Genomic DNA, 16,630 nt, shown 5'->3' on the forward strand with positions numbered 1-16,630 from the left:
AACTTGTATCGCTGAAGTTCCTCGGAAAGAATTTATACCGGAAATTAACAAACGAGTAGATACGTAACAATATATATTTTTAATATTTGTATTTTCGAAAGGCATATATATATATATATATATATTTGAAAATATTTTTGAGTATTTTTTGAAAAGTAAACTTTTTAAGGTGAAATCTTTTATTATTTAAGAAGCAGAGATCGATCTTTCAAAAGTATAAATATTTAAAATAATACAAAAATTAGCGAATAATATTTTCAAATGCCTTTATACTAAGGAATTTTGGGATGGCACAGGGAAGTAACAATGACCTATAATAGAGGTCGTCGGTGGATAATATCAAATGCGCAAGCGTAGAAAAATAGTGAGTAGGGCATAGAGTACGCGAGATTGTGCGAGATTTTGTTTTAGTACTATTACTTTTGTAGGGTTGTTAAACTTCGAAGAAATGGCACTTCCGATAAGCTGTAGAAGATTTAGCGATAATTATGACATTAAAGAAGAGCTAGGAAAGTAAGTTTTGTTTTCATGACTGAACTGTGTATAATAATCGTGAAATACTTGTTAATTAATTATTTTGTGTTGAATTTAACGCTGTTTCACCGCAGGTGAAAAAATAAAAGTATAGATTTTAACTTGTTATTCAGTGTGACTGTGACTCATGTCATGAGTTGTCTGACAGTGATACTAACAGTGCCTAGTAATACTAATAGTATTAGTAATAACTATTATTATTAATATTAACATTATTATTATTGATTATAAATATCACTTATTAGTAGTATTAATAATATGAAAGTTGCTACAGCGTTTGTATTTCAAATATTACTAAATGTATTATTAATATTTGCTAGTTCTAGTGGTACTGGATGATGGATCAGTGGATGAACTCGTGAAGTCAGTTTTGTATCGTTTCATCTTTAAAAATTGCAGGCTTTTATTTTTACTCTTTCTAGTTCAAAGGGTTGTGGCAAGAATTGAAGAAAGACTAAGAAACAAGCTTGAAGTTGAACTTGGTTGAAGTTTGAGCATGATTCTTAGTCTTTCAAAGTTTCTTCAGTTCTTGTCATAACCCTTTATGGCCTTTAAACTAGAAATAACTAGAAAATAGAAAGACAGTAGATGAAAGAAATAGCCTAGCTGACATTTCTCTGCAGCCAGTGCAGGAAGACAAAGGTAAAACTAAAATGCCTAAACTTGCCAGTTCCAAAAGAAATCTAGTTTTAACTTTTACCCAGTTTTAGTTTTATACGTTCATTGCATTTTGTAGTTTATATTTGACTGAACTAACTCATTTTAGATTAGTTTATCTTTTTTATAGTTATCTATGTTACTGGCAAACTTTCTAATGGTTTTTTACTTTTCAACTCCACATACTGCCTTGCTTTAGTGCAGTGCAAAATCATTTGTAATGTCTTGTACATTCCAGTTGAACATATAATCTTTGAAAGTAAACAAACTAGGTTTGGTTTACACTTGATAGTTGGGTGAAAGCTCACGAAGTACTTACCTCTTCCTTTAACCAGATACTACATAATATCTTAAAAACAGTAATAGATTAGTAAGGGAAGATTTCCCTTCAGCAAATCTAGTTAGAATAGGGGGGGTTAGTTAGTTAAATAGATTGAATGTTGGCTGGATAGGAGGAAGAAAAAAGTTGCTACTAATGGTGTTCAATCCAACTCCAAGTGAACTAATGTTACAAGAGTTGTGCCCAAGTGATCTGTGTTGGGACTGTTGTAATTTATTATTTATGTTTTTTTTATAAAAACTTCTGAGTGAAACTAAAAAAGAATGTAATATGTCAACCATACTGTATCTACTATATCCAATGGCAAAGAAGCCTTAAGCACAGTACCAGTGCTCATTTGGCCAGCCAGGATATTACAGACATAGTGGTTAAGTTGCTACTTGTATCAATAGTAGCTTGAACAGCAACTGCCTCAGTGTGAACTAGATTAAGTTGGTGAATTATAATTTTGATAGACGCATAGTTTCTGTTGATATAAACATCTTAAATCTGACTGGGCATATTGAAGATGGTCTGGATATACAGAGAGACAACTTAGAATGGTTGGATAGTTGGACAAATACACAGAGATAGCATGTAATTATGATATTTAGGAGGTTATGCATGTCTGTTGTCATAGCATAAATTTTTTTGGGGGGGATATTGGTTTATAATTCATAAGCTTTTGAAATGGTTTTTTAGTAAATAGTTGTTCGAGAGTTTCAGAAGGGAAGCTACAAGGAAATTTCCCAGGGTGGGTTGTTGTGTGAAGATAAGTTGAAATCGCTTAATTGGTTTTGTTGAAAAGAGAAGGGTTAAGTGTGATGTAATTGAGATATGAGCACTTATTAAAAGAGTTAAGATTATTATTTGTTTTTGTGAATTGTGAAGGAAATAGGATAGAAGTAATAAAAAGTATGATTTGGATAGGTCAGACACATCTCTATCTTGGGCAGTTTTATTTGCTTAGTAGGGTGATAAATTTGATGGACAAATTACTGTCCAGAGTGCATAGTAGATGCTTAAACTTCCAGTTAACAGATGAATACTTGGATGAACAGCACTTGATTTAATGATTAGTTTTTGTTTTGTTGAGGAAGGCTGGGAGTTAGGGTATTCTTGATGGGCTAAAAGTGCCCTTGAAGCCCCATAATTTATAATTGTTTTTCTCGGTGAAACTTTGGGTCATTGGTTAATATAATCACCCTGATGTAAAAGAGTAGATTGGTATAATTCTAAAGAACATATGTTTAGGATACTAAAAATCACATGTACACACACACACACACACACACATAAGATAAAAAATAAAGTAATGATAATTTTATTCAACAACTGCAAAATGTAAATTTAGTCATCTGAAAACAATATATTATCCCATTATCAAAAGTAAATACTTCATTTTATTTGATAAAGTTATTTTAAATGCAATAATAAAATCTAATGCTACGACAACCAAAAGTTTGATATAAAAATATGGTACATCTGTTGTAATAAAACTGTTTGGAGCAAGTTTTTCCCATGCTGCAATTCTTCAATGGACATATTTATTAATCTTGAATTGGACCAGGTACATTGTCAATAAGCTTCAATTGTGTATGGGAATGTGCTTAATATATTTTATTTTACAGGGGTGCATTCTCAATAGTAAAAAGATGTGTTCAAAAGGCTACTGGACTAGAATATGCAGCAAAAATCATCAGTACAAAGAAGCTATCAGCAAGAGGTAAGTTTGTTAACCTTGCATCCCATATGTTTATATATAACAAAATATAAATAGTACTATCAAAGTGTGCTCAGAATATTGCTGTACAAGCTCTAAACTAATTTCAGTTGCAACAGTATTAAATTGTTCTGTTTATGCTTGATTCTATAGCTTTATAGAAGTCCTTTAAACTTAGCTACACGTTATTTTACATAGAATGTCGGTTGATATATATGGCTAGTCTGCTATTAATGAGTGCTGCTTTTTAAAATATTATCTGCTGACTTGTGTAAAAAGAATATTGGATGAACCAGTTATATTGTAATTAAACAAGTGTAACATCATTTATGAAATGAGTGTGAATGTAATCTAGCATACTACAATGTTTTGTTCTCCTCACGGTGGAATTGTGTAGTGGAACACTTATTTATACTGTATCCTGTTTATTTTCAAAATTTTTGAAGGAATATGTCTATAATCCCTCAAATTATTAAGGACTTCTGAATCTAAATACTAGTGTTTATTGCCATATAACTGATATATCTCTCTAACATTTAAAACAAAAAACAACAAAGTGTGATCTTTGACACGTTTAAACTACTAAAAAACAAGAGTATATATAATGGAAAGTAGTGCCCGGATTGTCCAAAATAAAAATTAATGAAAATAGAAAACATAGACCCCTTATGTTCATCATGATCTTTATATGGTGTATTTGTTTGAGATGCTATTACATATTCTTACATTTCTTCCAATGGATCTGGATTTTTAAATAATCATTCTTTCAATTATTAAAGTATGGTGTACTGACTGTCAAGGATGCTGCTTTACAAAAGGATTTAGATCATTTGATGAGTTGAGCGAATAACTGGCAGATAGCTTTTCATTGTCATAAATGCAAGATAATCCATAAATTAAATTACAAGTTTGATAGAAATAACCTTAACAGTGTTATGAAAGAAAAGGATCTTGGTGTTCATGTTGATCGTCCTTTTAAGCTATTCAAGCAGTGTGTTGTTGCTAGTGGTAGAGCAAATAGGATTTTAGGCTGTACCTACAGAAATATTTAATACAAGTCTAAAGATGTTAAATTACATTGCATAGGTCACTGGTTAAACCACATTTAGAATATCATTCTTAGGCTCCTTACCTAAGGAAGGACACTGAATTGTTAAGAGAGGGTTCAGAAGAGGGCAACCAGAATGATATCTGGGATGGAAAGGTTGTCATAAGAGGACAGGTTAAGGTATCTGAAATTGTTTTTTCAATTAAACTACAGGGAATCCTCAATAGCTGCAGCACTTAATTCATTTTGGCAGAATTAGAGTAAATTAATCTGTGAGACCTTCTTTCCATTTTATTAGCCATATTTTTGTGCACTAGCAACACCAAGTGTGGGGCCATGTATACCTGATTCAATTTTATTACTCATCAGAATCTCTTCCAACCTACCCACAAATTGAAATTGTTTTAGGCAGGATTAGAGTAAATTAATCTGAGACCTTTGATGTGGTCAAATACATCAGTCGAAAGGGTTTGACTTCTTGAGTCCAAAACTGTAATTAGATCTGAAATCAGTCAAGAGATGACAGAGCTGTGAGCTAATAGTTTGTACTTGAAAAACATGGAGCTATTCTATGAGCTGCTATGGCATGGCTAAAAAAGAGTTTGGGAGGGATCTGATTGAAGTGTTTAAGATTGTTAAGAGAATTGATAGTGTCAGTGCATCATCTTTTTTCATATTCAATGGTCAGAATATAAATTTTGGCAGGGTAGGAGTCATCCACAGATAAAAAAGCTTTATTTTTCTAATAGGATAATTTGCCTTTGGAATTGTTTGCCTTGAGATGTTGTAAAAAGCAGTAAATTCAAGGGAGTTTAAGGGAAGGCTTGATAAATATATAAATATAGGTTGGCTTTGATTTTTTTTAACAATTCAGTCTAAGGGAGGAGACACCTAGGTGGATCAACAGGTCTTTTTTTTTTTTGTCCTTAAAAGTTTTGTTACCAAATTGAAAATCACGATCTTGAAAGAATTGGTTGAACAAGTTCTGATGAAAATTGATAAAGGAAATCTGGTGAAACCCCTCTAAAGGTCAAGTTTAAATGATAAGCAGTTAGACAAACAGTTTAAGTTTGGATGGTATTGCTATTTAACACCTTAATGTTGGAAATGAGGGCTCAACTGAGTGAGAAGGTTTGTGGAAATAATAAAAGTGACTTTGAATGCCTCAAGTATTGCCGGTACCTTTGTATTGGGAAAAACTGTTGATTTACTATGACTCAAAATACTGGAAAGGGTGACCCATGTACCCATTTATAGCATTACTTTTTAAACTTTGCATTATTTGGTACCTATGCTGGTAGCGTTATGAATACCAACCATATCATTGACTTTTTGAAGAACATAATTCAAACCTTTTTTGGTGTAGGTTTACTCGGATGTTTACATTAAAGCAATAAGCAAAACTTCCATGATTTATAAGGAGCTATCATATTACCCTTTCATGACAGCTATCCCCTTAACCCTATTGATATGGGTCAAAGGCTGTTTCATCGCGTTTGTTGACTCGCATTTAAAATTTCATTCAAGTACTATTTCATGAATTTATGTCAATAAGTTTGGTATCAAATTGTAGATTCTAACTCAGATTTGTGTATTATACATTAGTTAATTTCTTAATTTAAAAGTAAATATTAAAAAAATGCACCTAAATAGTGATTCTTTTTTTTCTATGTCACATAGCATGTTGAATGCAGCATTGGTTTAAATTAGATGTTTGTGATGTCCAAGTGCAAAGTCTGTAATTTCTTACAAATTAATAATTCAAATTACCGATATTGACAATCTAGAATATTAAGTAAGAACCTCATATCTTTTCTATTTGCTGAGATATCGCTACATGTACTGAATGAAACACAGTGGCACCACTCACCTCTGTCCACTTTTGGAAAAACTTGTATATGTACATCTACTTCTTTTTACAGGGTGTGAATAACCAATTGAAAACTCAGAATGCCTCCCATGTGGTTCTCTGAGCCTTTGCAAAGTACTTACATTTGAAACCCTTCCTTTTCATGAGCTCAAAATTTCATCTTTTTTAAGACCCAAATACAGCTTAGTTACTGAGCTTATTAAGTTATAGTGGAATTCTATGGTATGGATATAGTAATTTATGATTTTTGGTTATTTCAATATATATATATATAACCTAAAAAAATTGTTTCACATCCCCCACATGAGAAATTTGGTAAGGCTTAGCAACCTATGGCAAGCAGCAAACAAGTACAAAGTTCATAGCTAGAAGAGAATTGTTTGCTATACTTTTTTATTTACTGTTCTATGTCTTAAGAAAAATAAGCTATAACTGAAATGTGACTGTATTTTACAAAATACTAGTCTACTAAAACACAACCAAGACAGGTCATATGAGTGCACATGCACCACATCATTGCAACTTCTGTGATTTTAGCCAGGCATGGCTGGAAGATCAGTATAATAAAAATGTATAATGTTATGAGATTTAAGCTATTTAGACTAAACATTTGTGTTTTCATGTTATAATTTGTAGTTATTTTAGAATGAAAAATCATAATTTTTATTAATTTATTAATTTTTTATAGTGGTTACAAAGTCGGTCAAATTGATCGAACCCATACAGAGATATAAAGTTTTTCTGAATAAACATTTCATAATTTTCTGGAGGTTATAAAGATTTTGTATGTGAAATTTGAAAATTTTCTGATGCATAAAAGTATTTCTAATCTTAAAATCAAAATTACTCTGCATGTTGAATAGTCAACATTTCAAAATAAAAAAGGCATGAGAAAAACATTATTTAAAAAATCTTAAAACTTAATTTACAAAAATCTGATATTTTGCATATGAAAGCCTTGTAATCTTTACTGATAATCTGCAAAATTTCATGAAGTATAACAAGCACAAAATGGTTACGAGGTCGATCCATGGGACCAAGCCCATACTGAAAGAGTTATACTTTTCTGTGCAAGTTGCTGAGTTATATTCAAAACTTAGTTAAACACCTTTATTATCAATGTATGTGAATGAAATTAACATTATAATGTATGTTATAATTCAAAGTTTTGTGTTATTTGAGTTTTAATTCCTTTATTTCAAAGGAAACCTTTAAAGAAATACTTAAACTTCAGTTTTGTGTTGTCACGTGACCTACAAGCTATGAATATCAACTTTCACACTTTCTATCTTGACTCCGATAATGCCACCTGCAGATATATGCCTAGACAATTAAGTATGCTTACTTGAACTGTTGACATGTAAGTTTCATAGTTCTCTGGCAGAATGGAGTAGAAACAAGTAATATATTTTGTCAGCCCCTGATGAGTGCCATAACTACATTCTGTACTTTTACTTGAGCTCTATAACATACATGTAGTAGCTAGATATACATGTATATAGTAATTAGAAAGAGCTCATTTTACACTATAATCCACCAACAATTATTTTGAAATTGGTTGCAGTTGTTATCTGGTAGATGTAACTGCTTGAAGTATTTTAGCTGCTTGATCCCGGGTGACACTTAGTTTTTTCTTAACTAAGTATGTTATAGTTGAGAAGCAGTTAAATTGTACTTTGGTCTTCCTTTTATATCTTAGTTAATTATGTATTACATATGTTTTAAAATGCATAATTGGAAGGTTAAAACATTTTTTAAATACACATACTTTGTCAGCTCTCAAGGCTTAAGATTATTCATGAGGGGAAGATAATTTTGTTAGAGGCTTGTGTATCTCTGCTGAAGATACTGTAATTATGCCTCGAGGATACTGTTGACTTGTGCCGAAGTGAATAATAAAAGGTAAAGGACAGGAAAGGAAATAAAACGTTAAAAATTAACTATATGTGTGAAAAGGAAAACACCTAAAATTACAATTATAACCAAAAAAAGACATTTTAAGATATTTTCTTAAAAATTAAAATGTGTTAAAATAATTTTTCTATTTCTTAATTTTAAACATTTCATTGCACTGTATGTTTATGATATCTACATTTAGTGATATAGTAGAGAAAATCAAAAATAAATTATAAACTTTTACCTTGAAATAACTTTGATATTCATTTAGTAGGTTTTAGAGGTAAAGAAGATTTGTACATGAAAACTTGGGTATCAAGTATACCATTCATTGACCCTAGTCTCTGAAAAATTTTAAAGTATAGCATTCTTGTATAGCAAGAATGAAACTCAGTCATTTTCTTGAATTTTGAAATTTTAGATCCTGAATGAAAGACATAACAATGTTAGAAAACAAAACTAAAGAACCTTCTGTTGAAATTTATAAAGAATTTATTACAAAAAATTAATGACTTAGTGTCTTGTACTGGTATGGATTAGAAATGAATAGCAAATAATCATTGGAACCAATAAAGACAAGTTGTATCTGATTAAAATTAGTTAAGGTGAAAATTTGTCTTTTTGGTTTTACTTTGTTGATTAATAAATAAACATACCTCAAGTTGAGAGTAAACTGTTTTTCTTGTCTAGCTGGTTGGCCTTTGAAACAGTAAAACTGGTATATTGCAATTGGAAAACTAAATTTTATGCTAACACTCGGTGATATAGTGACTATATAGGTCCTTATGTAGTTTTGTTTTTCTATAACTCTTTTTAAAATTGCAAGTAATAAATTATTATGTATGACTATATTTTGATTATTGATTTTTATTCAGACTTTCAGAAATTGGAGCGAGAGGCAAGGATATGCCGTAAATTGAACCATCCTAACATAGGTATTTTTATTTTTATTCTTGGTAGTTCAACAATAACATTTTCTGAAATCATGTGAACGTAGTGAAATTAATGCTTTCATAATCTTGATTTAATTATAGTATCCACATGACACTTGTACAAAACCAATCCTAATTATGAAACACAAAGTAACATCTTTAATTGCAATGCTAGAATATGCTGGTGTTCCTATGTAGTTATCAACATTACTAATAATCTCTGACTACGTATTGTTTTTTAAGATAGTTATACATAACTTTAGTCAGTAAGAAAAAGTGAGTTGACTGATAATGAATTGGCTCGAGTTTCTTATTGTTATATGTGAAAAATTACATAAATCAATCTTAAACTGTGAAATTGTAGACTGTTTCTATGGGGTTTCGTTAAATAGATATTGTACTTGTATTGTTCATGGAATAATATTGACATGTATTGGAAGTTTATGTCAAGGTTTTCAAATGTGTATTAAAGATAGTCATGATTATATTAAAAAAAAAAAACTACTGTGTCCATGTAATGTTTTGTCTACTATTACTGGGAAAAATATTTGTAAAAAATTAAGCATAAAGATTATTCAAGTGGTTCTTCTAGTGGATTAATGTATTTTTTTATACATTCTTGGAGATGTGACATTAATTACAATGTGTAATGATGTATATGTAGCAAATTGTATTTAAAGGCTTTGAAAAACCCTCTAGGCCACCTTTGGATAAATATGTCAGCCAAATGACTAAGCAGTAATAATGATAATTAGTGCTTGAGTTATTATTACTTTTTTACCTTTATTTGGCTTGGAACAGTTGAGAACAATTTTAACTGGTTGTGGGCTGGTGAGAGATTCACATTTTATAGCAATGTACATGTTAAAGCTTTAACAAGACTTAATGTCTACTTATTCTGATCTTCAAGGAATGTACATGAAATACCAGAGCCCTGCCACTTTTAGATAAAACAGTGATAAAAGGTGTGCTGAATTCCAATTTTAAACATAGTAAATGGTCAGTTAATAGTAAACACATTATGGAAATTTTTGGAGAATAGGTATTTATAGTGAAAATAGTAAAATGGTTCAAAAAGTCACATATTAATGTGTAAAAGACTGAAAAAAAGCATATGTCAAGAAATGTGTAAAGTGTAAATCAAGCAATTCTGCAGTTTTGAAAAGCTAGCTAAGTTCAAAGTTTTGTTTCCTTTATCACTTTTATCTTGATAAATGTTTTTCCATCTTTATAAGCAGCTGTTGTTAGTTATGTTTTCTAAGTGTATGTGTTGATAATGAAGGTACATATTTGTTAATGTATGTGGTAGGCACTAGTGTTAAAAATGTAACAAGGTGGTAATGTGGATAATTATCTGTGCACTGAAAAAATTTACTGTCAACATTATCAAGATATTTTCCTCTTGAAGCTAATCTTAATAAAAACTAATAGCATAAATATTACTTATATATAGAAATTAAGATCAGTGTTATCTTGAAGTTGATTTAGTAAGACTGATACTACAATAAATTTTACTTTTTCACTAAAAAAAAAATCAGTAAAAAATTTTAAGTCTATTTTAAAGCTAACTTTGATAAATGTTAGTGCCAAGATAGATGTTATGTACCCATATAAAAAAAAATTATGTTGTGTAGAAATCTATAAGATATATATTGTTTTATATCTTTCTTTTGCATATAATGTTCAGCAACAATGTTGTATAATAGAATGGAAAATCATGATATATAGAATATAGCATGTCCCTTGATAATATCATTTAATCATTCATATTTGATATTAGGTTTCAGGCCAAAGCACCATGTTAGATGCTTTTATGGGGTTCCATGATGTAAAAGTGGGTGAAAATGTTTTAAAATAATCAAAACACCTTAAGTAATTTCGGTACAGAGTATGATGCTTTGAATATCAGGTATACCATGCTGTGATCATTGTAAGATATGAATATTGTTTTATTTTCAGTACGACTACATGATAGCATACAGGAAGAAGGGTTTCACTACTTGATATTTGACTTGTAAGTTTGTAAAAATCTTTGAAAATTTTGAATTAATCCTTAATTTACTTTTTTCTTATTTTTTTTTAACTAAAATGTTTTGAAGCTTAATTTGAGTGATAAATTTGTCACTGACATCATTTTAAGGTAACTTACAGACAAATTGGAATAAATTGATCAAGTTAAATTTTGCTTTTCAAGTGAAAATCAAAGCACTAAGAATTAAGCCTTCAAGTCTAGATAGATACTGAATGTGTGTTTTTACAAATGGAACTATATCAAGTATTTTATAACTACTGAACCAAATATTTCAGACTATTTAAATTGAGAGATTAGTTTAAACAATAGTAGACTTATTACACTCAACCCAAGGATAGATACTTGTAAGAAAGTATGTGGCTACAAAAGTACTTAAGAAAAAATTTAGATTAAGTTAAAGAGAAAATGATGGTTTTCTACACTGTTCCATACCCACAATATTTTTTATTTTTCTAATGGTTAGACACTTTAAATTTTGGTGAAGCTATAAATATCTACATTGTGCCTTTTGGTTTTTTTTGTCTGTGTTGTTATTTTAATAACGAAGGTCTAAAAAAGCTTAAACTTTAGAAATTATACATTGTAGGTATATTGAAAGGAGTTGAGAGTATACAAGAGAGAGAGAGAGAAGAAAAAAAAGTGTTACTTTTTTTTTTAATATAGGGTTTTTGTATCAGAAATGCATCTATTTTTCTTCTGATAATCAAAAGTATCTTTATTGGTGTTGGTTAGAGTATGGGAAAAAAAGAAAATTTAACAGGGGGAAGTATGTATTGAAATGTATTGGTCAAGTTGCCAGGCCCTGAAAATAGAGCAGAGTGTAACAGTGCATACTAATAAGGTTTTTTTGGCTGAAACAAGTAGTTCTCCAAAACGTCATTTTCAAGATTGTGATAGGTGCCCAGTTGGCATGGTCAAGCACTTTTTCCAAATACAAATAAATCTTGTAGAGTTAGGAAATTAACTTGATTAATCAATATAATTTATTAGTGTAAGATAAAATAATTTAGTAGTTAAAACTACAATTATATAGATTAATTTTATGAAAATGATCAACTAACCAAAACTATTATTTCTGATTATTATCCAAGTAATTGAAATCTTACAATTATAATTTCTCATTATTATTATTGTTTTGATTAATTTGAGTTTGTTCAACTTTGTGCTGATATGGCCTGAGACTAAAGGGTTTACCTCATAATTGAACGGTTTCTGGTTCAGATTTGATTCCCATTGATACCAAACATACCCTTTCTACTTTGAGGGTATTATGATTTTTTGTTTGGAGTTATGGTATAGCAACCAGCCACTGTTCCTAATTTTGAACTGCTAATCAGAGAGAAGGCAACTAGCCAGCAGTATCATTGACAACTCTGTAAGTATAGTATTAAAGTTTAAATTTAGTTAGTTTTTTTTTTTACATTGTATTATGTTTCTGATTTATAATTGCACAACTGTATTCTTTAATAGTGAAAGTTGTGAATAAAAACTGATTACATTATTATATTGTAATTCATAATTTACTAACTGTTTTATTAATGTTAAACAAACTATTAATTTACTTTTTCAGTATTCTTTGTGTTGTGTTTGTAACTCAACATTTGTTACTTTCCTGAATTTGTATCCCTGTGTAATTCGTGACGATCACTGATATGTCTCAAATCCTTAACTCTCCGATCACATGGCGAACACTTGCAAAGTCATATTCTTTATCCACTTGGTCATGCCAGCCATTTAACCATGTAATAAAATATGAATGTAAGTGTACCAGCCATGAGTGCTACTCTTTTATAATATTGCATGAAGTGGTTTGATCACTTACTAATGAAACACAGCCTTGTAATATGATTGGATAAAGCAAGAATTAGACTCGCTTTATAGTAAAGTAAATAAACTAGTTTATGGTTTCATGGGAAAGTTTGTAGTTCCAGCTCATGTAGCATTCACTATAGATCTTCTATGGGAAGTTTTAAAGACTTAGAAATCAATTACAGAGCTAAGAATGTTTTGTTTCTTTAAACATTCTTTTTGTTCATGAAAATGTTTGTGTGTTAAATTATATCTGTTTGAAAGCAACAGAGGTTTTCTTTGAGAAAACATTAGTTAAGCTTATTAAGGTTTGGTCAGTGCAGTAAGCAATAGCAGAATGTTCTGATGACTTAACCATGTTTATTGAATATTATTTTAAGACTTATTCTATTCAAACAACATACAAAGAAATTGCAATCATGATATGTTTTATAAAAAACATTATTACAGTTGTCACTGATAGTAAAACATTTTCATTATTTGATTTATAAAAGATCAGTAGGGGATTACTGCATATTTTAAAAACAAGCAAAATTATGACCTTGTGGTCATCTCAACATTTGTAATTTCCAAATTAGGAAATGCTCAGCTTATTTTAGCAAAAAAAAAGTGATAAAAGTTTCACATTTTTCTGTGTGTTTAAGCTAAAAAAAATTTTTGTTTTTTTTTTCACAAAATGTGCAAATGGCAACTGCCAGAAGATGTTTATCATGTTAAATGAATGGTAGTTTGAAGTAGCATAAGGACATGCTTTTGAAAATTAGACATACTGATCTAGTAGTCAAAGAAGCTCAATACCATAAATCATGCTATAAGGCATACACTAGATGCTTGGCATCGTCTGCTAAGCCACCTGCTGAGGTGGACAAGTCTCATGAGGAGGCATTCATTCACTTATGTGAAACAGTAGTCATAGAAAAAAAATCATCAAGGCAGGAGAGATATACAGAATAAATACTTTGACAATAGGCTTTTTCAAGAGGCTGTCAGAAACATCCATGGAAATGATGTAGAATATTGAAATTGCCAGTTGAAGATGTTTATCTGCAAGTTGTATCGTTAGGGCCACATACATACTGTGAATGATGTGAGATATGAAATATCCAAATACTGCCACAAACAGGGATGCTCTTGTTAACCATATTCATAGGGCTAACTACTAAGTTGTAACATACCATCGATACCTGCAGCAGACAATAACTGCCCCAAGTACAGAAGGTTTTGGATGGCACATTGAAAATGGTGTTGAGAATGATGAAATTATTTCAGACTCTGATTACAAAAGTGAATTGGAGGGTTAATTTGATAGGAGTTCCATCTATACCGACACAAAATTTGTTCCCTAATGCCCATATGACTGTTGTGTCACCTCGTATTAAGTAATTTTCTATGCCAAATGGCACCATGTATTGTAAAATACTGTTTTCTCGTGGAACATAAAAAATTATTTGCTTGATTCTTATAAAGTGACTTCAAAGACTTGAAGCTAGAGCATCAAATTAACCAAAGACAATTAATTGATTGACTGTCTTTTAAACTGAGATGAGTTTAGTTGCATCATCAGTTGTTGCCAATAGAAAGATGAACACAGTCATTAGCTTGCAAGATTTGGTAAGTCACAATATTTCTTTGGGGGTTTCACTTTCAGCATGGCTTACTGTTAGATTAATTGCCACAAAGTTCCTATAAATCTCAAACAAATAAAAAAATTTAGATATTTAAAAGCTGGATGATAATCTTTGCAAAATGATATTGAGTAAAGGAACTAGAACATTACATTGCTAATATCACTTATTTTGCATTACATGCACAATTTTTGTTTGCCATAGAAAAAAAATGTAAAACAAGTTGTAACGAAACTTTTAAATGTTATTCAAAATACTCCAGAATTGTCCATTTGTGATTCAACATCCTGAAATTGCCCTTATAACCCTGTTTCTGGTGTTAGACCATAGTTAGAAAAGTCTCCAGTCTGTGTCAAACAAAGGGTTAATATGAAACCCTATGAAGGCGTCAATGTGCAATTTTAAGATCCAGAACATTGCATTTTTGAAATCAGCACCCTCAAATTACCCTTAAATCACTGTTTCTGTTTGGTCCCCAAAGTTCTGAAATGGATGTGAATTTCTAGACCTATTAGAAATCTTTGCCCACAGCCTTTTATACACTGAAGTCGTACATTCAACAAGAATCAAAATTTACTGGATGTTGGTGGTCTCACTGGGAGCCACCACTTTGAAGTGGACAATCCGAATACTCTGCTGTTGACTTCAGCAGGAACTCATTTGTGGTTATAAGTGCTTATCAAAAGACCAAGAATCCAAAAAGATGCAGAACTGTGGAGGTAAAGCAGGATACTGCATGCTAGATGTCCATGTTGAAAGAAATGACCTGGTTTAATATTTCAAGTGAGGCTTTTCAGGAGTCTTCTCTTTTACACTTCCTTTTTTGCATCTCCTGCTACCAGCCTTCCTCATATTAAGAAGCATTTTTTTTTCTAATTCTCGCTTGAAATATTGCTTTGCTAACTTTCTAACAAGTATACTACTGGGCACTAAATATAAAAATCAGTAGTGTTATAATTTTTGCAATATAATTGTTGAATTCCTGTAGTATAATCACTTTTTTTTAAATATTGTATTATGCTGTAGCTGTGCATGTTTTTGCATCTGATTTACAGTTTGTGTTAAGCTAAAGTTGCATAATATTAAAATAAAATTTGTTTTATTAGTAAAGAAATATAATTAATGCATACCTTGTCAAGTGTCTGTTGTAGTGTTACATGTATGTACCTATGTTTGCTAGGATACTCCATGTCAGTAGATTCAGCTAATGACCCAACTCCAGGAACAGGCAGTTTTTTAGTTATATGACTGCTGAATTATTTGAATTTTTCTCATTACTGTGTTAGTTTTAGCTTTTTTTTAAATTTCAGGATATTACATGTTTAATTGAAAACAGTTGACCTGACATTATGCTAACACATCAGTTCATAATGTTAATGGGTTTGAATTTATACACTGTTAACCATCACTTTTAAGAGTCTTTTAGTTCTTCCATTCATACATTTTTTTGTATATTTTTATTTTTAGAGTTACAGGTGGGGAGTTGTTTGAAGATATTGTAGCCAGAGAGTATTATAGTGAGAGTGATGCCAGGTAATAATGCCTAACTTTAGAGTCCCAGGAGGGGGAGAATTTCTTAAAATTATTGTAGACATAGAGTAATATAGCAAGAGTGATGCTAGGTATTAGTCCTTGTATTAATGTTGGATAGGGGGACATTAAGACAAAAGGGAAATGAAATTACAGTATTAAATTGCTGATTATTTAAGTGCTCATATAATGTAGTAGTGAAGGTATAAATTATAGATGGAAAGAATGATAGTATGAGTTGTTAAAGATAGAATTGAGAAGGCTATTGCCAATGTATCTTTAATCCAGACAAACGAAGTATTGTCTTTTAGCCTAAAGATATAAGATGTCTCGTGTTATTAATGTTTTAACTTTTTATAATACCCGTTTGCCAATTTTAAATGGAATGTGAAAGTTTATATCTTATTTGTTACTAAATTTTTAATGCCTATAATGTGTCAAGAATATGTTGATCTATGCATACATATAGTGAATTTTTTCAACTTTTTAAAATGGTTATAGAACAATTGACAATTGCCTTGATTGTTAACTTGAACATCTTTCAAAATTAAATTTGTATTATTTATTTGAACTTGATAGTATCAGGTTATCATAATAAATAAAAAAAAATATATATATATATATAGTCGTGGGAGCAAGGCACACGAGGGATAGG

At 30.5% G+C, this 16,630-nt stretch overlaps 1 protein-coding gene across 4 annotated transcripts in view; it reads left to right on the forward strand.

Annotated features, from left to right (window-relative positions):
• Window positions 1-393: 393 nt before the first annotated feature.
• LOC106460608 (calcium/calmodulin-dependent protein kinase type II alpha chain-like) overlaps window positions 394-16,630 on the forward strand; it is a 59,401-nt gene continuing 43,164 nt past the window's right edge. For all 4 annotated transcript variants that reach the window (XM_022387372.1, XM_022387373.1, XM_022387374.1 and 1 more), the window contains exons 1-5: window positions 394-513; window positions 3,142-3,236; window positions 8,923-8,982; window positions 10,939-10,993; window positions 15,913-15,978. In XM_022387372.1, the coding sequence (XP_022243080.1) occupies window positions 449-513; window positions 3,142-3,236; window positions 8,923-8,982; window positions 10,939-10,993; window positions 15,913-15,978 (341 nt within the window). In that variant the 5' untranslated portion in view covers window positions 394-448. The remainder of the gene's footprint in view (window positions 514-3,141; window positions 3,237-8,922; window positions 8,983-10,938; window positions 10,994-15,912; window positions 15,979-16,630) is intronic.

The sequence above is a fragment of the Limulus polyphemus genome, unplaced genomic scaffold (genome assembly GCF_000517525.1).
Source record: "Limulus polyphemus unplaced genomic scaffold, Limulus_polyphemus-2.1.2 Scaffold803, whole genome shotgun sequence".
NCBI lineage: Eukaryota > Metazoa > Arthropoda > Merostomata > Xiphosura > Limulidae > Limulus > Limulus polyphemus.